Consider the following 21,973-nt stretch of genomic DNA (forward strand, 5'->3'; position numbering starts at 1 on the left):
AATCTGCGACAGAAAGATCGCGATGGAAATCCGATTTACACCCCGCTGAACAGGCCGGTTGCGGAGGTCTTGCAATTCGCCCAAAGTTGTCATCTGATCCAGTTGCCCGCCCCGGCGAGAGATGGACCGGATAAGGAGAAGTACTGTGCGTATCACCGCAATCGGGGACATGACACCGAAGAGTGTCATGTGCTTAAAGGTCTGATCGAAGACCTGCTACAAACCGGGGAATTGGCCCAGTTCGCCGAAAAGAGGAAGAAGAACCGGCGTGGATGGAGGAAAGATTCCAAAAAAGATAAGGAAAAGAAAGATAAAGACCCCGACCTCTATAGGGAACCTCCGGCAGCCGCTCGAAAACAAGTTATTCATGTGATATTCGGAGGACCGGAAGGTGGCGACATTGCTGAAAACCGGCGTAACTGGGCTCGAGATCTACACGTGGCCCTAGTCGAGTCAAATCCGGAGAAAAGGGTGAAAGTGGAGCCTATCGTGTTCACCGATCGTGACTTGCCGAGCAGCCCCAACTGCACGACCGAAGCGTTGGTGGTAACCATAGACATCAACGGCGTCGACGTACAGAGAGTCATGGTGGATACGGGGTTGAGTGTGAATGTTATGTACCTAGATGTCTTCCGAAAGCTTCAGTTAGATCGGTCCCAGTTAATGCCTGTCAAGACACCGCTCTCAGGTTTTACAGGAGCAATGGTCCATCCGGAAGGAGTCATCCGACTGCCCGTAGAGGTTGGGACCGTCCCGAGAGTGCTCCAGGTGACCATGGAGTTCGTCGTCGTTGACTTGGCGTGCGTTCATAACGCCATCTTAGGCAGGCCGGGGATATCGCAGCTCGGCGCGATAATATCAATGCCACACCTATGTATGAAATTCCAGACTCCGGAAGGTGTAGGCACGGTCAGAGGAGACCCTCAATCGGCGAGGCGATGCTATGTCCGGGCTGTACAGAAACAAGATACCAGCACGTCTCGGGTGAACACTATCAATAAGAAGGGAGACGCCCGAGTCGAACGTCCCGAACCGCCAGAAGAGGTCGAGTTGGTACCGCTATCGGACTCTCAACTGGAATGTACTGTGAAGATTGGCTCGGCCTTATCGCCAGATTTACGGACCGCAATCATCGCCGTCCTTCGGGAATACGCCGACATCCTGGCCTGGGGACCGGAAGATATGCCCGGTATCGACCGCCAGACAATATGCCATAGGTTAGCCGTACGCCCTGGCTCCCGACCGGTCAAGCAGAAGCAGAGACACCTGGCGTCCGACCGACGAGAGTTCGTCCGCTCCGAAACGAAATCTTTGGTAGCGGCCGGACACATACGGGAGGTTCACTACCCCGAGTGGTTAGCAAACGTAGTTCTCGTCCCTAAGCCCCCAGCCTGGAGGATGTGCGTGGATTATACGGACCTCAACAAGGCGTGCCCACTAGACCCGTTCCCTTTCCCGAGTATCCACCAGATGGTCGACGAGACCGCAGGCGCAGAGCTCTTAAGTTTTATGGACGCTTTCAAGGGCTATCACCAAGTGATGATGGCCGAAGAGGACGAAGCCAAGACAGCATTCATTACTCCAGACGGTCTATACTGCTACCGAGTTATGCCATTCGGTCTCCGCAATGCCAGTGCAACTTACCAGAGAATGGTGAACACCTTGTTCGGAGAGCTGATCGGTAAAACGATGGAGGCCTACATCGATGACATGCTGGTAAAGAGTAAAGATAAGTATGACCACGCGTCCGACCTGAGACAGAGCTTTGAGATCATGAGATATAACCGGCTGAGACTCAACCTGGCCAAATGTACTTTCGCAGTCCAGACCGGGAAGTTTCTCGGGTTTATGATGACAAGGAGAGGAATCGAGCCGAACCCCGCGAAAGTGAAGGCAATAATCGACATGAGGCCGCCGGCCACGGTTAGAGAAGTTCAACAGCTAACTGGTCGACTGGCCGCCCTGAGCCGCTTCCTCTCGAAACTTGCTGAGCGGGCACACCCGTTCTTCCAGACACTGAAGAAGACATCCGCCTTCATGTGGACTGATGAGTGTCAACGGGCTTTCGAAAGTTTGAAAGAGTACTTGGCCTCACCGATAGTGTTGTCCAGGCCGGAACCTGGTGAAGAGTTGCAGATTTATCTCTCCGCATCGGACCGCGCTATCAGCGCAGTGCTCTGCCGAACCGACCCTGAAGGGGTGCAACGCCCGGTTTATTACATCAGCCACGCTCTCCAGGGCCCTGAACTGCGGTATACCCGGCTGGAGAAGGTCGTATTCGCGTTATACACGACCGCGAAGAAGTTAACGCCATACTTCCAAGGCCGGGTGATCCGGGTGCTCACCGATCAACCGATAGGGGCCATACTCCGGACGACCACTTCCTCCGGTCGGTTAATTAAGTGGGCAATGATGTTGACCCAGTTCGCAATCGAATACACGCCGAGACCGGCCATCAAAGGACAAGCCGTAGCAGATTTCGTCGTAGAATGTTCAGCACGTGACAGCACCACCCCGGTGACCTCCGACGATGCCCCGGTGGAATGGGAAATTGCAACAGATGGGTCAAGCTGCAAGCAGGGCGCCGGCGCTGGTATAGTTCTTACCAGCCCGGAGGGTTTCAAAGTTTACTACGCCCTGTCGCTTGCTTTCTCACCGACCAACAATGAAGCGGAGTACGAGGCCTTCATAGCTGGCCTGCGACGCGCCCGCTCTCAGTACGAGGCCTTCATAGCTGGCCTGCGACGCGCCCGCTCTCTGGGGGCTCGGCTCATAGCTGGCCTGCGACGCGCCCGCTCTCTGGGGGCTCGGCACATAGCTGGCCTGCGACGCGCCCGCTCTCTGGGGGCTCGGCACGTGAGGATCCGGACTGACTCAGCCCTAGTCGTCGGACAGGTCACCGGCGCTTTCGAAACAAAAGGGGAACGGTTAGCCCGGTACCGCGACTACGCTTTATCCATTATGGGATCGTTCGACGCTTGCAGAGCCGAGCACATTCCACGGGCCGAGAATGCGGATGCGGACATGTTATCCCGACTATCACACGAGGCTCCGAAATATATATCGAAGGTCGCCCGGGTGGAAGAGCTGCAGACTGCTTCGTGGATGCGCTTCCCGTGATACCGGTCAATGCGGAAACGGATGATTGGATCACCGACCTCCGTTCATATTTAGAGACCGGGACCTTACCAGAGAATGAGCAGAGGGCCAGGAAAGTAAAGCTGCGAGCTCCTCGTTTCCAGATAGTCGACAATCGCCTTTACCGGCGGTCTTATGGAGGGCCGCTGATGAGATTTCTAACCCGCTTTGAGGCCAAACTCGTGATGGCCGAGCTGCATTCCGGACTTTGCTCTGCCCATCAGGGGGGCCGGGCCTTGGCAAGAAGAATAATGCTGATCGGCTACTATTGGCCATCGATCCAATTAGACTGTGAGGCACTAGCAAAGTCGTGCGAATCCTGTCAACTTTACGCTCGAGTCCCAGGTAGGCCGGCCACCTTTTATCATCCGGTTAGTTCTGCAATACCATTCGCCAAATGGGGGGTAGACATCTTGGGACCTTTCCCGCAGTTGACAGGTCGACGCCGCTTCATAATCGTTGCTGTGGACTACTTTTCGAAATGGGTAGAGGCCGAACCACTAGCGACGATTACATCTCAGCAGTGCGCTCGGTTTATATTGCGAAACGTGATCTCCCGCTTTGGAGTTCCAGTTCAGTTGGTGACCGACAACGGAAGACAGTTCGAGAGCGAGTATTTCCAAAATTTCTTAGCAACGGTGGGCACCAGGTCGCTCCGTTCTTCCGTAGCATATCCTCAAGGGAACGGTCAAGTGGAGAANATGGTGAGAGCAAGGTGCTCACCCCGGGAGTAAGGTGCCCGGTTACCGGTCTTCGGACCTTAATGGTGAGAGCAAGGTGCTCACCCCGGGAGTAAGGTGCCCGGTTACCGGTCTTCGGACCTTAATGGTGAGAGCAAGGTGCTCACCCCGGGAGTAAGGTGCCCGGTTACCGGTCTTCGGACCTTAATGGTGAGAGCAAGGTGCTCACCCCGGGAGTAAGGTGCCCGGTTACCGGTCTTCGGACCTTAATGGTGAGAGCAAGGTGCTCACCCCGGGAGTAAGGTGCCCGGTTACCGGTCTTCGGACCTTAATGGTGAGAGCAAGGTGCTCACCCCGGGAGTAAGGTGCCCGGTTACCGGTCTTCGGACCTTAATGGTGAGAGCAAGGTGCTCACCCCGGGAGTAAGGTGCCCGGTTACCGGTCTTCGGACCTTAATGGTGAGAGCAAGGTGCTCACCCCGGGAGTAAGGTGCCCGGTTACCGGTCTTCGGACCTTAATGGTGAGAGCAAGGTGCTCACCCCGGGAGTAAGGTGCCCGGTTACCGGTCTTCGGACCTTAATGGTGAGAGCAAGGTGCTCACCCCGGGAGTAAGGTGCCCGGTTACCGGTCTTCGGACCTTAATGGTGAGAGCAAGGTGCTCACCCCGGGAGTAAGGTGCCCGGTTACCGGTCTTCGGACCTTAATGGTGAGAGCAAGGTGCTCACCCCGGGAGTAAGGTGCCCGGTTACCGGTCTTCGGACCTTAATGGTGAGAGCAAGGTGCTCACCCCGGGAGTAAGGTGCCCGGTTACCGGTCTTCGGACCTTAATGGTGAGAGCAAGGTGCTCACCCCGGGAGTAAGGTGCCCGGTTACCGGTCTTCGGACCTTAATGGTGAGAGCAAGGTGCTCACCCCGGGAGTAAGGTGCCCGGTTACCGGTCTTCGGACCTTAATGGTGAGAGCAAGGTGCTCACCCCGGGAGTAAGGTGCCCGGTTACCGGTCTTCGGACCTTAATGGTGAGAGCAAGGTGCTCACCCCGGGAGTAAGGTGCCCGGTTACCGGTCTTCGGACCTTAATGGTGAGAGCAAGGTGCTCACCCCGGGAGTAAGGTGCCCGGTTACCGGTCTTCGGACCTTAATGGTGAGAGCAAGGTGCTCACCCCGGGAGTAAGGTGCCCGGTTACCGGTCTTCGGACCTTAATGGTGAGAGCAAGGTGCTCACCCCGGGAGTAAGGTGCCCGGTTACCGGTCTTCGGACCTTAATGGTGAGAGCAAGGTGCTCACCCCGGGAGTAAGGTGCCCGGTTACCGGTCTTCGGACCTTAATGGTGAGAGCAAGGTGCTCACCCCGGGAGTAAGGTGCCCGGTTACCGGTCTTCGGACCTTAATGGTGAGAGCAAGGTGCTCACCCCGGGAGTAAGGTGCCCGGTTACCGGTCTTCGGACCTTAATGCAAAAGTAAGTGTTTAAAAGGAGAAAGCAAAAGATGTTACGAGTGAAAGCGGCTCCAAGGCCGTTAAGATAAGAGTATCGCCCGACACAACAAGGCCGGGCTCTCGAAACGAAACGACTCAAAGGTCGTCAAAACGAAATAATACCCGGCACAACGAGGCCGGGCTCCCGCGTCTACTGTCTAAGGGCGTTCGGCCGACTGCTCGGCCCCGGGCTCCGTCGCACCCTCTGCCGCTGGTCCAGCATCGGGGGCTTCCGCAACCTCCGCCGTTGGTCCAGCGGAAGCGTCGGTGAAAGAGACCGGTAGTACTTGCCCCTCAGAGACGGTTGAGAACGGCGTCGGACCAGGGTCGGGCACCTCTTCGGGAAGCACGGCCAAAACCCTGTGGAGGTCGTCGTCGTCGATCGAGACTTCTAAGGCAGCTCGAACGTCGTTCTGCATGGCTCGACGACCACTGTTGAACGCCCAAGTCCCGAACTCGTACATTAAGTCCTCCCCGACCGGCGTGCGCGAGATGGCCGCAAGAACGGCCTCACCCGTCTCCCGCCCTCGGCAGATATGCTTAGCCAGGAGGACGGGATCCGTCAAAACCTTCTCGCCGAAATCCGCTCGCTCCAGGATCCTCCTTCCGGTCTCTTCAGCCGTCTTCAGTTTCCCCTCGAGCTCTTTAATCCGCTGTTCCCTCTTAGCAAGGGACCTTTTGAGCGGGGCCACGTCCCGACGATGGATCTCGTCCCCGTCCTTGGCCCGGGCATACAGATCGGTGACCGAGTGCGCCATCTAAAAGAGAAAGGTGGTGAGAAGACCGGTAGACGCTAACAAGAACACGATTAATCACTTCGCGATACCTGGATGAGGTCGCGAGCGATGCGCTCTCCCACTAGAGCGGTCGACCATCCGCTTGTCTTCTCCGGAGGAGGAGCCGCGGCGCAGATCCTCGTTAGCAGAGCGGCCGAGGATTCATCCCCGTGCTTCATGAGCACGTCGATCACGGGTGTCGTGGACCCGGACCCGTCGCGACGGGAACGTTTCACGACCGCGACCTCCTCGACCTCGGGCACCTCTTTCTCTTTCCCTCGCTTGGCAGCCCGGGCTGCATCCTGCTCGTTGTTCAGATCGGCAGGGTGGGTCGCGTCCAAAGGTAGACCGACGGGCACTGGCGCCTCGCCGGTAGGATCCGCAGGCTTCGAGGGCTCGGCCTTCTTAGCCCCCAGACTGATCTTCTTGGCGGGTGCAGGCGGACGAGCTGATACCGGGAAGCTCCTCATGGCACCTGAAAGGAGAGAAGACAAAAGACTTAGTATACCGACCTTCGTAAAACCGACCTCGGACCGGTAAGTCTTACAAACCTCGTGACCCAGCCTCAAGAGGGGGAGGTCTGACGGCAACCGTCACCACCGCCCTCTTAGGCGTGTACTTCTCGGGCAAATCATATCTGGGGGGCTCGAGGTTTGCTTCCAGGTATTCCTCGGGAGATCGGAAGACCTCGTACTCGTATTCCTCGGCGGAAATCTTTATGGCCGCGTCATCTAGAGCCCGGCTTTTCCTAGGTCGTTTGTGCTCCGTCGCGAACTCTGGCCACTCTCGGTCAACAGGAAGCGGCCACGGGTATTGGACCGACAGGATCTGGTTTTTCCAGCCTCTATTGTTTTCGGGCAAATGTAAAATTTTGCAGAAGTGCTCACGAGACTGTATGCATAGGACGCCACCCCCGTGCTTGATAGATAGAGGCCGGACCGAGAAGAGGTACCGGAAAAGCTCTAGAGTCGCTGGGAGACCGTGGCGGTTACATATTTGTGGGAAGCATGCGAGAGTACGGTGGGCATTAGGGGCAATCTGCCCGGGCAAAACACCATAGTATTTCATGAAACCCAGCAAAAAGGGGTGGAACGGGAAGGTCAACGGGGCCTTGATGGAATCCAAGTGCATCCCGAGCCAGTCCCCGTTCGTTCGGTCGACGATGCTCCCTAACGACCGTTTGGTCTCATAGTTAACAGTCCCGGTTAACAGGGCCCGGACTTCTTCGATCTCCCCGCGAGTGAGAAGACTGGTGTGTCGCCGCAGGCCGCTGCTGTCTAATCGGATCCTGCTGGCGGCCACTGGAGGCGTAGAATCGACTGGTAGACCGGCGAACCAGTCCCTACCATAGGCCGTAGGGGCAGGCTTTCCTCGACCTGAGGGCCCTGCTTCCATGGAAAGAGGCTCCATAACGGGCCGAGAGTCTGCTTCGTCATTCTCAGCCCTCGGTTGGTTATGAGCCCGGACCGAGCCCTCGGGTTCTGAGTAAGTGTCTATGGCGTTGAGGTCAGAGTCATAAGTCGAGACCGTGAACGATCCGACTTCGACCGAGTCACCGTAGCTGTGGTGGGATAGGTTTTGACTATCCGATCCGCTCATGGCTGTACCTAGCAAGGACAAGGAGGTGTCTTACTAAGGTCAGCCCGGGACTCGAGATCACCCGAAATCGTAAAACGAATGTATCCACGAGTATAAGCAAAGGGAGTTACCTGTCAAAGAAAATTCGAAAACGTGCTGAGGTCGACAACGCTAAAATCGGGAAGTATAGGTAGCTCGGGAGGCTCCGAGTTTGTCTCGTTCGTGAAAGCCGAAAAACACCGTACGTACCACGCTTTTATAGAGGGAGAAAGAAGGGGCTGACGGTTCGGCTCCCCACGCCGTAGACCTAGACTAGGCCCAAGTTCCGAGGTTCGTGCAAACGTGACACGTGGACACTAGGGCTGACGACACCCGCCGACGACGTTTTCCTTGTCCCGTTCTGTTGATCAACCATGGATAGTGCAACCCGGACCCGATCTTACAACCCGGACTTTTTCCTCAGCGATCGTAAAAGACCGGGCTGGGGGGCTAGATGATAGGGCTAAAATCCGGTCTCCGTATCCCGATCTCTCTCTCTGAATAAGGACTCAGCCAGGCCCTTAGATTCTATTCCCAGTCTGCCGAGCCTTGTACAATACACTCCGGGCCGCCGCGGCCACCCGGGCGGGATTCGAAGTGGGGGTCTCATATCCACCTATCGTAAGCGCATTGGACCGATAGCGTGACCGGTGCATGTCTGCCACGTGTCCTGCATGCAGCCCGACCGGAGTAGGCCTGGCCATATCCGCTATAAAAGGCGCATTTAATGTAGAGAGAAAGGGACTTTTGGTTTTTTCCTCTTGAACAACAGCTAAAGAGACCGGGAGCCGCTGACCCACTGTCACGGAGCTCGGTCACACCTAGAGTATTCTTTCCTATACTCCACCATATATTAATACGAATATTCTCTTCCGTATTATTCCGTATCATATATATATATATATATAATTTTTCCGGGAATCAGGGATCGGGGCGGGGAATGCACTCCCTGTCCCCATCCCCATCCCCGTTCCCCGAAAAAATTCCCCGAACCCGCCCCGTTGGGGTGGGGATCGGTTTTCCCCGTCGAGGGCGGGTTGAATTGTCATCCCTAGTTTTGCAGGGTTCTACCCGGGATGATTTGCCCAAACGCTCACCATGTCATAGCATGTTCCCCCAAATTTGCGCTCAGCACAACATCCCATGTACGCTCGAGCTATTCCACTTCTTATTCTCAATTTAGGCTCTACCACAAATACACAGGGGTGGCTTTCTTATGGTCCAATTGAAAAGGCCGACATGCAGTATTTTCAACCTGCCCGATAACAACAAGGGGTGGAAGAATTGATTTTTCTCCCTCCAATACAAGTGGTAGACACATATACCTAGCTCCAACCAGAGTTTTGACTGCCCATGTCGAGGACATCTCCATTGAGTTCTTCGATTGTCGGGTCTTCTGGACTATAGAAGATTATACAACTGCTAATCTTCAAGGACCTCGGTATGACTTTAAGAGGAATTATATTCCCGAGCCCAAAAAGGTTACTGTCCCAATTCCCTCTAGGGTAATTGGATCGGCCTCAAGAGGTCTCAGCTTTTACGCCTTAGCTCCACTAAGTCAATATAATAATGCTTACTATTGTATTTAACTCTTTTTACTTCGCTTTGTAGAGATGGGCTTGGACGAGTCATTTGAAACTACCACCCCCTGAGTTGCGCACCCCAAAGCCACCTTAGGTGGGATGAAAACAACTATTATAACCTCAACCAACATCCCCTCTGGCCTACCCTTAACAACCGTGGTGCAAACAAGTTCGGCGGCCAATCTTCCTGTAACCTGAGCATACAATAAGAGGGGAAAGGACAAGGGCGTCGAAGGCGACGACGTGGCTCAATCCAAGAGGCCGAAGGGGTCTGTCTCGCCAGACCATACCCTAATCATTGACGCTCTCCTATTCAGGTTAGAACTCGTATCCCTCTTGGACAAGATTTGCTCCATCATGCCAGCCTAAAGGACATCTCCGAGTAGTCGACCAACAGGGTCGAGGAACAAGGAGCGCGGGAGATCATAAAAGTAAATGCTTGCCCGATTGTCTTCCCTTTGAATTGTGTCTTTGCTACAACTTATATATTTTATTTTCTACAGCTGAACGGTACTTTAGCCAAGTTATTTTGTCGGGCTAAGGGCACCAAGCATGCGCACAAAAAAGATATAGAAACCCTAAAGAGGGCCATGGCTCGGCGGGACATTATAGTCTAGGAGCTACAAGGTAAGGTTGCTGAGCTCGAGGAAAAGGTTGATATTATCGTATTAGATTACAATGTCTCTCTGGCCTTCCTCAATGACGTCGTAGCAGTGCCCATGCTCTTGGCCAGTCGGATCTTTGGGGACCAATCGGTGGCCAAACCCTTCTTCACCTCCCTATTCAAAACGAAAGTAGGAGAGAAACTAGTGGGGGCTTATAGTCATCTTCAACGATATTAACCAACATGTTATTGCCGTAGAAATTAAGGTGCTGATAGTTTTGCAGATGAACTTGTAAGTGCACAATTGTAGGCTTTATTTCGGCAATTAGAAAGGCATAAATTCTTCAAGTCGCTTCAGGTGGTGAAACCCATCTTGCACTTTGGTATTCTTCAATCTCATCAAACTCATGAACATCAGCACCATCGTATAAACTTAGGTTGATTCTGTCATGTCCTGTGTATATATATTTATATATATACTTTGCACATTTGATCCCAACACATACTTCAACATTTATATGACAATCGAATTTTGCCAACAAATATGGATTTAAAGGGATAACCTACCTATTATCAAGTTGATGACCTCTGACTACAATGTATGCTAAAGTGTCCTTCCTACGATATATAGGGTATGAGTTTTTGTCAAATGTAGCCTCATCATTAAAGGATCGATGATACTTATTTTTGCAAGATGGAGCAACTTGTTGTTGGTGGTGAAGCATACAAGCACAATTAGGATTTAGAGAACCACACGGACCATGAATCATATGCTTTTTAACCAGATTGTATAAGTGGGATTTACTTTCTTTATTAGGAATCTCAGCAGATATAAATCTTTCACAATGAGCAGGAGTTGTAATTTTGAATTTGCTCTTCAAAATGATAAGAAAGTGAGCATGTAGAAGTCTCCTTTTTTGAAACTCAATCACATATGTATATGATGCGACTTCTCCCAAAATATGTCTCTTAAAGATGTCATTTTTTAGCTCTTCAAGTCTAGCATGGAAAACACGAGCTAGAAGGTCCAGCCTGTTTTGTGGTTCATCGACATATTTGAGAAGTTCTTTAATCTTAGGCTAATTAGGATTACATGTGACTGATATAAATAAATTAGGCTTGCCAAATCGTTGCACAAGTGACATGACATCCATTTACCTTCTTCACATATCACGCGGTCCTCCTACAAATGAAACAAGTAAAATAACCTTGCGGCCGACATGAACACCCAATGTGGCACCCGTTTCTACACTATCCACAAGTCCTTAATAAGTCTTAGAACAGTTTTCTTGTTTTTTATTTTCCCCTAAAATAATCAAGTCTTTGAGTTTCAATCATGATATAGGTATCAACAATAAATTGTTGCAATAGTTTCCCAGTGTGTAACAACAGTGATTTGTCCCCCAACCGAACTTGAAATTTATATGCATAATATTCTCTACATGACACGGATGTTCTTTTTTTTTTCCTTCAGTAAACACACATTCTTCAGCTTGAATCAACTCGTCAATTAAATTAATATTATTTGGATTAATGTTGACTGACTGTCTCGATCCTATAACTACAAGAAAAATCGCGAATCGCGACGGAAAGCGGAACAACAAAATTCCGTCGTGAATCATGTTTTGTGATGGAATTTGTTCCGTTGTCTATCAGCTTGTCGTATTTGTGTTCGCAACGGCATAATTCCGTCGCAAAATATGGCGACGGAATAAGGCGTCGCGAATTTGCGACGGAAAGTTTTCCGTCGCAATTCCGTCGCGTTTTGGCAACGAATTTTTTTTTAAAAAATTAGGGTATCTGCGACTGTTCTTTGTACAACAGTTGCGGATACCCTTTCAAAAAAACAAACAAAACAAAACAACAATATTCTTTTTTACCCACTATAACTCTCAATACAAACACTATGAAATTACAATTCCAAAAATTACAATACTTCACTCTAAAACTAAAAAATAATCAATGAAATTACAAATTTACAGTTCTAAATTAAAAATAATTGCAAGCTACAAAAGAGAAGAATGAAATTACAGATTTACAATTCAAATTAAAAATAATTAAAAGTTACAAAAGAATGATAGTTGACAGTCCTGACTATATAGAGGAACAATGTAAGTTAAGATATTGTAAATTCCTCTATAACATCTTCAAATTGAGCCAAGAATTGACAATGAAGAAGCCAACATTATAGCACGGCAAGGAGAAACCACCTGTGCAACATCAAAGCTTAAAATTTTAACTTGAATAAACTAGAAAATTCTATTTGGATACTAGAAATGTCAAGCTATTGCTATCTAACTTAAATAGGGCATGCATTGAAAGTGCTCATTTACCTTACTCATGGAAACTAAAGAAACATTCAAGGAATAATACAAGTTAATAAATTGCAAAACATAAAATGTCATAATTACCAAGAAATGCATGATTGCTTCAGGTACAGAATCTTCAATATTCTTTCTAACGATGTCATAATATTATCAACAAAAATGCAAGCAAGAAGTGATCATAGTTACACTTGTTGTAAGGCCACCAATCAAGAGTAAAGATGCCTCAATCTTATAGGAACAAAAAATATAAAGGGCATCACCCTAATAACAATGCAACAAAAATCCCTCTTGAATCAAAATCAAAAAATGGGTTACCACATGAGCAATGCTGAGTAGACTAAATGCTTTGCACAATACACAATTCAAATCCATAAGGAAAGAAGCAAGTCAAAGGTAAGGCAAATAAAATATACCCCATAAAAACTGTAAAAATCTTAAAATAAAGCAATGTAGAACCTTGCGCAGCAGACGACCCTCAAGCTTCTATCTCTTGTTAGCTCGAGTCTCACTAATTAATAGTTGTGTTTGTTTCATTTTTCTCGAGCACAGCGTTTAGAAATCTAGCATTCAGAAATACAAATTTGTAGGGCATAACAAGAGAAATAATGATAAAGCAACGTAAAAGGCTATCAAGAGAAATCAATGAAATACAAACAGAACAATTATTTATCAATTGTCAGTATTTCGAATTTGTTTTTAGAATGAAAAATATAGAGCATTCAATATGTAAATAGAATGCGCAGAAAATAAAACATTTAAAAATGGCTTCAGAAAAATTTAGACCAATTATCTAAAGGTGAAAAAAAGACAGATAAATTCCACCAATACAGAAACTAACCTGACGGCGGAGTGGAGAGCGTCGGCGGGGAGGAGATGACGGTTGTCAACTGAGTGGCGGTCATTGCAGTAGGAGGAGATGGCAGGCATCGGAGATCTGGAGATTGTTTCGTTGAGATCTATTTCACTAAGTGGAAGGGAAGCTGATGCTAAGTGGAGAGGAAAGAGGTGGTGGCTACGGCAGTGATAGTGAGATGCTCGGTGGCTATGGCGGTGAAGGGCTGCTGGTGGCTATGGAGGTGTGCTGCTGCCGACTGTGGAGGCGGAGTCTTTCGGTGTCGTCGGTAGTAGCTTTGTGGTTGGAGCAATCGTCTTCGTTTCGCAAGGGAGAGACGAAGAGTTGTCGATTGGGTAGCGATAGAAGGATAGAGAATTAGGGATTAGGTATTTAGGGGACTTGGGTTTTAGATTTAATTTCTATTTATTAAAGTAGTGGAAGGGAATTAAAAAAAAAAGGAAAAAATTGCGACAGAATCAATTCCGTCATTATTTCCGTCGCAATATTTAGTCAATGTAAAAAAAAATGTTTTATTTCACGATGGAATCGAATCCATCGCCATTTAGCGACGGAAAGTAAATTCGTCGTCTTTCCCGTCACAAAATGGACGACTTAATTTACATCCGTCACAAATTTCATCGTGAATATTTTGCCGCCAAGATTTCACGGGTTTTATTTTCTCTTTGCGACAAAATTAATTTTCGTCGCGAATTCCGTCGTTAATTTGCAACGGAAGCTATTCCGTCGCAATATTGCAACGGAATAGTTTCCGTTGCGATTCACAATTTATCTTGTAGTGGTATAGTACTAAAATGCTCCCGTGATGAAACCCTCTAAATACCTTCATGCCAACCAATATCACCATGTGGAAACAGAAGTGGATATTGTAATGGATCATAACAACCATAATAGTATTTAATATATTATGACCTCCCACTATGTGCCTAAATCTAGTACCCTAATATCTCTATTTCCATCAAGTCCATTTTCATTATCTTCAATCCATATTGTAGTTACTTGAGAAGTAGATGTCATGTTGTAAGTTCTTTGATCCATTGAAACATTTGAACACAATATTATTTTAAACTCGTCAGTTTAAGCAATACCTTTAAGACTTCTGAAAAATTGACCATATGTATTTTCTAACATGAGTTGAATAAGTGCACTAACAATATCTCTGTCCATCCTATCAGCACCTTGAAGTCTGTTCTCAAGTTCATGCTCAGTGTCAAAGAAATAGAGTTGTAGATTACGAGGAAGACAATCATTAGGTAACAAATCATTCACAAAGTGTTACATCTGACCTTGAACTTTAAATGTGTAGATTCTTTTATTTCTTATGCACAAGTCTTTATCATAGTTTTGTATTCCCAACGAAATAAATGCAAATGTATTGTTATAGGTTCTGATAGAAGCTTGAAAATGCTTTGCAGTAAACTGTTGACCAACAAATAAATTTCTTAAAATTGTAGGCATTTCATTTGAGATGAGCGTAATTTATCCACGTGAACAGCAGAAGCCCGGTGGTTCACATTGAAAGCGCTTTGCCCCACAATAAATACAATCATTCATTGGAGTCAATGTAATTGGATTATGTTTGGAGGTATTCGAATTTCTCACTAAGCGCGTAAAAAATTGGAATAATAATTTTATTTTGTATTTTATTTATAGCATGGAGGTATATGTATGTATTTGTATACATAGTAGTATAAATTTAATTTTAATATATTTTGGTAAAAATATGTGAAGTAATTTGGCAAAGCAAGTGTAATGTAATTAGTTTACTATAAAATGACAAGTATTATAAAATATATAAAAGAAATGTGGGAAATGTTAGTGTGAAACTTTAGTATATTATATTGTAAGTACCTGTAATTTTGTTGTTGTGATTTGCTTCACAAACATTTGACAACCTTTTTTCTTTTTCTTTACCGGAGGCATCAAGTGCAAGTTTATGTCTGAGATTTCTACTCTCATGTTGAGTAACATTTCGAGCATACATTTCTCTGTCTTTTCTATTTCGCTCAACTTGATTAATAGTAGGTCGAGAAGGGCCACAATTATTCATTACTATACTAAAGAAGATGAAAGAAATTACATAATTAGAAATTATCAATAATTTTTAATCTATGTAGGATAGTTAATATTGGTATTCACATTCATTACATTCAGACTAATTGTTATACTGCATATGTTTAACCACAAACAAAGACGGGAAAGCTTTATTAACTTTGAACTTTTTAAATTTGATTGATATCACCTTTTGATTATAAATTCTCATGTTTCTCTACTAGAATGAGAATTTAGGGCTATTCATACACCTTGTAATGTATTTAAAGTAGTGAAATTATTATTGATTACAACTAACAAAACAATTATAAAAATTACTTACATAACATATAACTCAAAATCAAGAACTTTTATTCGTGTCTATATAGACAATTGAGTCATGGAATATTGTAATAGCAAAAAAAGAGAAAATTGCCATTTTGGTCCACTGACTATTGGGGTATTGTTAATTGCAAACCACGACTTTCAAAACTGTTAATTTCGTACCTTAACTATGCAATTTTTATCAATTTTGGTCCATCCGACCAAATTACCGGCAAAAGTGACTGGAAAATTTTAAAGACTAAAATATTAAGAGCAATTTAGTCATTTATTCTCCTATTTTCATCTTCTTCTTCGTTCCACTTCCGTTGATGCCGATGCCGCTGCCGCCCCTGCCATTCAATCATCTCATAAGCCATCGGAATCCCCTCATCAATCTTCCCTTCCCAAAGGAACCTCTTTTTTTTTTTGAGTTCTACTGACTCTATAGTAGACTCTATTACATTGTAGTATCTGTTCATAATAGCTACTTTCTCAACCTACTGAAGCACAAAGAGTCAACAGATGCCTCTGCTGAGGCTCGAACCCACTCCCTTCCACATGGGAGTGTACACCGGATGCCGCTTGACCACAAGGCCTTTGGCCCAAAGGAACCTCTTAATCAAAGTGTTAAAGCTAATTTAACCACATTTGATACACAACCATAGTTTTTCAACTCCTTGAACATCTGCAATGCTAACCCTAACTGTGAATTTCTACAATGGCCACTAATCAAGGTATTGAAAGTAATAAGATTAGGCTTGATTCGATCCTTAATCATTCTATCATAAAACTCAAGAGCCCGGCCTAAATTTAAGAAATCCATGAATCATAATATTATACAGAAGTGGAAGTCGAGGTGGGTGACAGTAGTGTGCTTCTTGATGAAGGACAAGAGATCTTTGGGCGTGAATGAAGGCTTTAAGTGGGTCTTCACGAGACGGGTAAGCTGCGTTTGCGTGGCCGGAGGCAGAGCGCCGACGGTAGTGTTGAGAACTAATAGCGGAAGAATAGACGTCGACTTTGTTTACGACGGTGGTGGCATCAAGAACGGAGAAGAAGAAATGAGGGGAACAAATTACTAAATTACCCTTAATATTTTATCCTTTAAAATTTTCCGGCCACTTTTTGCCGGTAATTTGGTCGGATGGACCAAAATTGATAAAAATTACATAGTTAAGGTACGAAATTAACAGTTTTGAAAGTCGTGGATTGCAATTAATAAGACCCCAATAGTTAGTGGACCAAAATGACAATTTTCTCGCAAAAAATAACATAAAGACTTTTTAAGTAAAAATCACAACATCACTCAAGTCTTAGACGTTTTTCTCTAACATAATGATTGTCAACATTTGAGGGAGGTAAATTCGTTGAATCTTCTACCAGATTGCTAGATTCTCCAAAGGTAAGTTTCTTTTTAGTACCGGCAATTAATGAAGTTGATATGTCTTCACAAATAGACGCAACTGTGTAGGTCATTGTTATTCCTCTCCGGTCTTGAGGCTGGCACCTAAGTTCAACTGCAAAAGTGGGTGTATCAATTAAGTTTATTTGGAGCTTTTAAAAATCAAAACCATCATTTATATTCTCTGTTTCTGTTAAGGAAAACAACTTATCCACATGACGATTAAACAAAGTAGCTTCAATTCTACCTGTCCCATCAAATAGCTCAACAATTAATCTATATCTGTAAAAAAAAAAAATGCCTCATGATTACTATGAGATAATACTATAAGTATGTGTATAAGTTTGTTGAAGAGTCATGATTTTACCTATTGATAGAAATTGCATTTGCATGACCAGACAACATGCATAGGAATTTAATACCTTCATTACAATTAATTTTCTTATCACAATAGTTGCAACCAATGTAGTATGTAGGATTTTCGTTGTCTATGAGTGAGATCTTTGATTTAACCCGACTGCTTTTGACTTGATTTTTCAACACATGCAGAAAAATAACAAAATAAAAGTGAGTAAAAGAAGTTAAAAAGAAAATGTAAACAATTAAAGGGTGTGACATTAGTGGGAAACCTGATCACATGACTTGTTTAAATTTGAAATTGATGATATTTGTTGATCAAGAGGGCTTGCCAATTCACTTACAACATTGTTATGTGCTTTTTCAACAATCAATATTTTTATAACCAAAGAATTAGCCTTTGCCCTATCAACAACATAGAACCATTTATCATGTGGAACAAATAGAACATTTGAATGACAAAAGATGAATTTAGGTTACCATTCTTTAAGAGCCTCGGAACGTTTACCAAACAGATTAACTTCTACACAAGAGTCAGTTCTTGTAGATAAGGAAATGCCTATTTAACATTTTAAACATACTTGATAAGGAAAATGTTCATGATGCAAAAATATGAATTACAATTAATTGATAAGGAAAATGTTCATGCCGCAAAAATTTAGCATTTCTAACAAGTACATTTAATATTTGATCATGTTATTGATACTCACTCTTTCATAATTAACTTATCGAAATGAATATTATGTTTGTATACATACCTTGATATGGGGTGACAATAATTCTTCTTCCAAAAATAATTGGATAATCTCCTGATTGGAGTTCTTTGTCAATTTTCAACTCCTTGGTAAACCGTAAAAGTTTCCCACATTGTGAACATGGTAGGTTTAAGCCTAGGAGATTAATAAGAAATTTATAAATAGATCATGGCAAGCTTAGTTGACAATAATATTTTATTTGTTGATACACGATGCAAGAAAATAATCAAAAAAGTAAACAAAACATAAAATAAACTATAAAATTAATCATGCTTCCTTCCAAATTGTAATGGACAATTAAAAATGTTCAAAGTTAAATAAATTGAAAAACATACTCTTCATCAACCATCACAAAATCATTAGCTTTTTGTTGCTTTGTCCTGTTGGTGACAATAAATTCTCTTGGTAGTTTAGAAATCACAACTCCAATGATATCTACAAACAATATTACAATTAGATTGAAATAAGATGTTCTAAATATAAATAATTGTTCACAAATAAAAACATATGGAAATAATATAAACTCACAACACATGAAAAAAAATATAAACTCACTGATTGCTTGTCTTTTAAATACGTACGCATACAATTGTCCGAATGGTTTTGTATCTATGTTTGAAGAAGGTTGTAAATCCAATTGGTCATCATCATCGACATCTTGTATAAGAGTTTTCCTATTAATTGACCAAATAAACATATATCTCTCATCTGGGACATTGAAAAATTCATTAGCACGATAGACTAATGCATTAGAGATAATATATATGGAGTATAACTTGAGCCTTTCATCAAGGAATTCAATATCATGTTGATAAGCCATTCCTTGAACTTTGTTGCCCTATAATTATTTCAAATTACAAACTACAACAAATATTGATAATCCTAACAAATGCATAATAGAATTATGTTCAAAATTCAGGAATGATAAAAGGAGTAAAAGAGTCCATAGAGAAAGAAGTAATATTTGATGCAAAAATATCATGATAATAATTTAGCACAACAGTTTTCAAGTCATCACCCTCCACCTGCATACCAGACTCATTCTTTAATCTAGAGAGAGTATTCTTCTTCTTACGAGTAGAAGCATACATGTGAAAATACTTCATATTGGCATCAACACCTCTAAGCCAATGTTGCTTTGCCCTTTGACTCTAGAAAGCATCTTCTTGAACTTCCAACTGACACAAATCAACTTTAATACGCTGGTATTCTACAAGGGATGTGGGGTCCGTGAGCCCTTTCAGATGTAGTTGATCCCTGTGTAAACTCTTTATCCTTTCACCAAATTTGTGGAAGTGGTCACCGCCCAACGGTACAACCTATTGCCACAATGTTGCAGACATCCAAGCAAACTACTCTCCCTACCCTCCTGCCATGCATCCTCCACCTGCTTTCTACAACCCTCATCAAGTAACCAAGCCATCTCAGACCTGAAGGCCCTACTTGCACCACCATGCCTTAGTCGATCCTCCTTGACCCCCAAAAAGAGAGCCGAATGATCAGAAGAATGGGTGAGAATGTTAGTTACGCATGCATCCGGAAGAGAACTGCACTAGTCTGCCCTTGCGAGAACCTTATCCAACCTCTCCTCCATCCAATCTGAAGTACCCTTCCCCTTTTCCCAGGTAAACTGATAGCCCCGCATGGGCAATTGAACAAACCCACAGTTATCAATATCATCCTCAAAACCGCGTAGGAGGCTATCAGGATGAGGGTTTCCCCCACACTTCTCATGTTGAAAAGGAGGTCATTAAAATCTCCTAGAACCACCCAAGGAAGAGAGGATATACCAGCTAGAGATCTCAAAAGATCTCATGAATCACCCCTCCGACCCCGCTCAGGAAAACCTTAAAAACCAGTCATCCTCCAAACCCCAACCCCAGGTAGGCACACCTCTACATCCACATGATTCTTCGAGAAACTCAACAAGCTGGTCGTATTGTTCTTCCTCCACAACAAAGCCAAACCACCATTGAGACCAACACTGTCGACATGAAATAAGCCTTCAAAACCAAGCTCGACACGGAGTCGCTCTGCATGAATCCGTCCCACCTGGGTCTCCATGAGAAAACGAAGTCGGGATTCTTACGAGACACAAGGTTTACCACCTCACGAACTGTACGTGGATTACCCAAGCTACGACAGTTCCAGTTCAAAGTACTCATGATGACGGGTGGGTATGGGAACCAAAACCCGCTACATGCAAGTTTTTTGAAGCCTCAAGCATAGTAACATCACCACCATCGCTCCCCCGCCTTCTCACACCACTACCGCTTGCGTTTAGACACGTCAACCACCTCCAACTCACCTTCTGCTTATCAACCGTAACCAAAGCAGCAGAAGAACTACTTCGACAACCATTGACCGAGTTCGACCCTCCATCCGACCGCGGTGAACCTTTGACCGGCACCAATCATCTCTCACCCACCACTCTCGGCCCACGACTCATTCCCTCATGCAAATCAGCCCCAAAATGGGTATTGGTCTATCGGAATAGCCGCCTCCCTCACCCTTGTGCAGAACTTGTAAGAGTGCCCCAACAGAGCGCAGAAAAAAGCAAAAGTTGTGGAGCTGCTCATATTTAAACGAAACCCAACTACACGTCTTGTCGCGTTTAAGGAGCTTCATCCGCCGCTCCGCCACTTGATTGGCTTGTTCACGGTATTGAAACACGAATGCGGTAAAAATTGAGCCACGGAGCCCCAATGAATCGATCATCACCTTTAACAAAGATTCCAAGGAAATTTCCAATTTGCTCTAGGATCGCATCAGAGGTATAGCCTAGAGGTAGGTCATGGAGTTGCACCCACATATCAACCGAGTCTAAAACCACCTCCCCAAGCAGTACACCATCCTTAACCTGCCTACAAATCATAGTACAGTTCTCAAACGAACATGGAAGAAGACAAACAAAAATAAATTCGACTGGAGCTCTGTAATATGGATCCCCTTCACTTGTTTCCAAACAGAAGCCATAACCTGCCGCATATATTCAAGTTTCACTAGCTTGTTTGTCAAGAAACGGCCGACCAACGCCCAAGTCTCGTCCACACCGTTTCCATTCACTCCTTCATCTAGCCCTACCGGCTCGAAAGCCACCGCCTCATGGGTTCGAAGAAGGAGAAGAAAACATATGAAATGACCAAAATACCCTTATTATTTTAACTTTTAAAAATTTCCGGCGAAATTTGGCTGTCAATTTGGTCAGAGTGACCACAATTGATAAAAATTGAATAGTCAAATTAACACTTTTAAAAGTCATGGACTATAATTAAGAGGACTCCTATAGTCAGTGGACCAAAATGTCAATTTGGTTTTTTTTTTTTTTTTTTAATATTTTTATATTTTTATTTTTACCGACTCATTTTTTCAACAATGATGCCTTTTAATTATCCCAAAAAAAAATTGAGGAATGTTTGACAGATTGGCAGGGGGAGTATATTCGTCCTGGTAGCATTTTCCAAAGAAAGGGGCCGGCCGTCGAAGAAGGCTACCAAGTCCTTTGCCCGTGTTCCCGTCATGTCCACCATTGACTCCGTTCCACAGTCATCTACCACCACTTCCGCCGGTAGCGACGGCGGTAGAGACTGGTTTTTCCCGTCACATGCTTTCACGCATTCCTCCCACCTTACACGAACTCCCGCCCGGCGATTTTCCTCTCCTTACCCGCGGACAACGTCTTTGCCCAACTCTTCCTCTCCTTCCTCCTATACTTCTCCCAATCCGAGTCCCCTTGCTGTGTCTCGAAAGTACGCCGGAATACGACGTCGTCTTTACCCCCATGGCGACTCCCGGAACGACAAGTCAACAGCAACAACTACCAATCATCTTAGCAACGGCAGTGACAATGCTATTGAGCAAGAGAAATGTCAGGCTCCAGAAGTCAAATTGAAGTCGCATGGAAAGAAATTCGCCGTATTGTTTGGTCGAAGGGTCAACATTCGCTGGCAGACGGCATTTTCAATCATAGTAAGTCTAGTAACTCAATATATATATATATATATATATATATATATATATATATATATATATATATATATATATATATATATAT

At 45.0% G+C, this 21,973-nt stretch overlaps 1 protein-coding gene across 3 annotated transcripts in view; it reads left to right on the forward strand.

Annotated features, from left to right (window-relative positions):
• The first annotated feature begins 21,354 nt into the window (after nt 1-21,354).
• The window catches only part of LOC116027198 (ion channel CASTOR-like), an 11,698-nt gene continuing 11,079 nt past the window's right edge, over nt 21,355-21,973 (forward strand). For 2 of the 3 annotated variants that reach the window (XM_031268673.1, XM_031268672.1), the window contains exon 1: nt 21,355-21,888. In XM_031268673.1, the coding sequence (XP_031124533.1) occupies nt 21,439-21,888 (450 nt within the window). In that variant the 5' untranslated portion in view covers nt 21,355-21,438. The remainder of the gene's footprint in view (nt 21,889-21,973) is intronic. The other variant, XM_031268674.1, reaches the window with a different exon arrangement.

The sequence above is a fragment of the Ipomoea triloba genome, chromosome 8 (genome assembly GCF_003576645.1).
Source record: "Ipomoea triloba cultivar NCNSP0323 chromosome 8, ASM357664v1".
Lineage (NCBI taxonomy): Eukaryota > Viridiplantae > Streptophyta > Magnoliopsida > Solanales > Convolvulaceae > Ipomoea > Ipomoea triloba.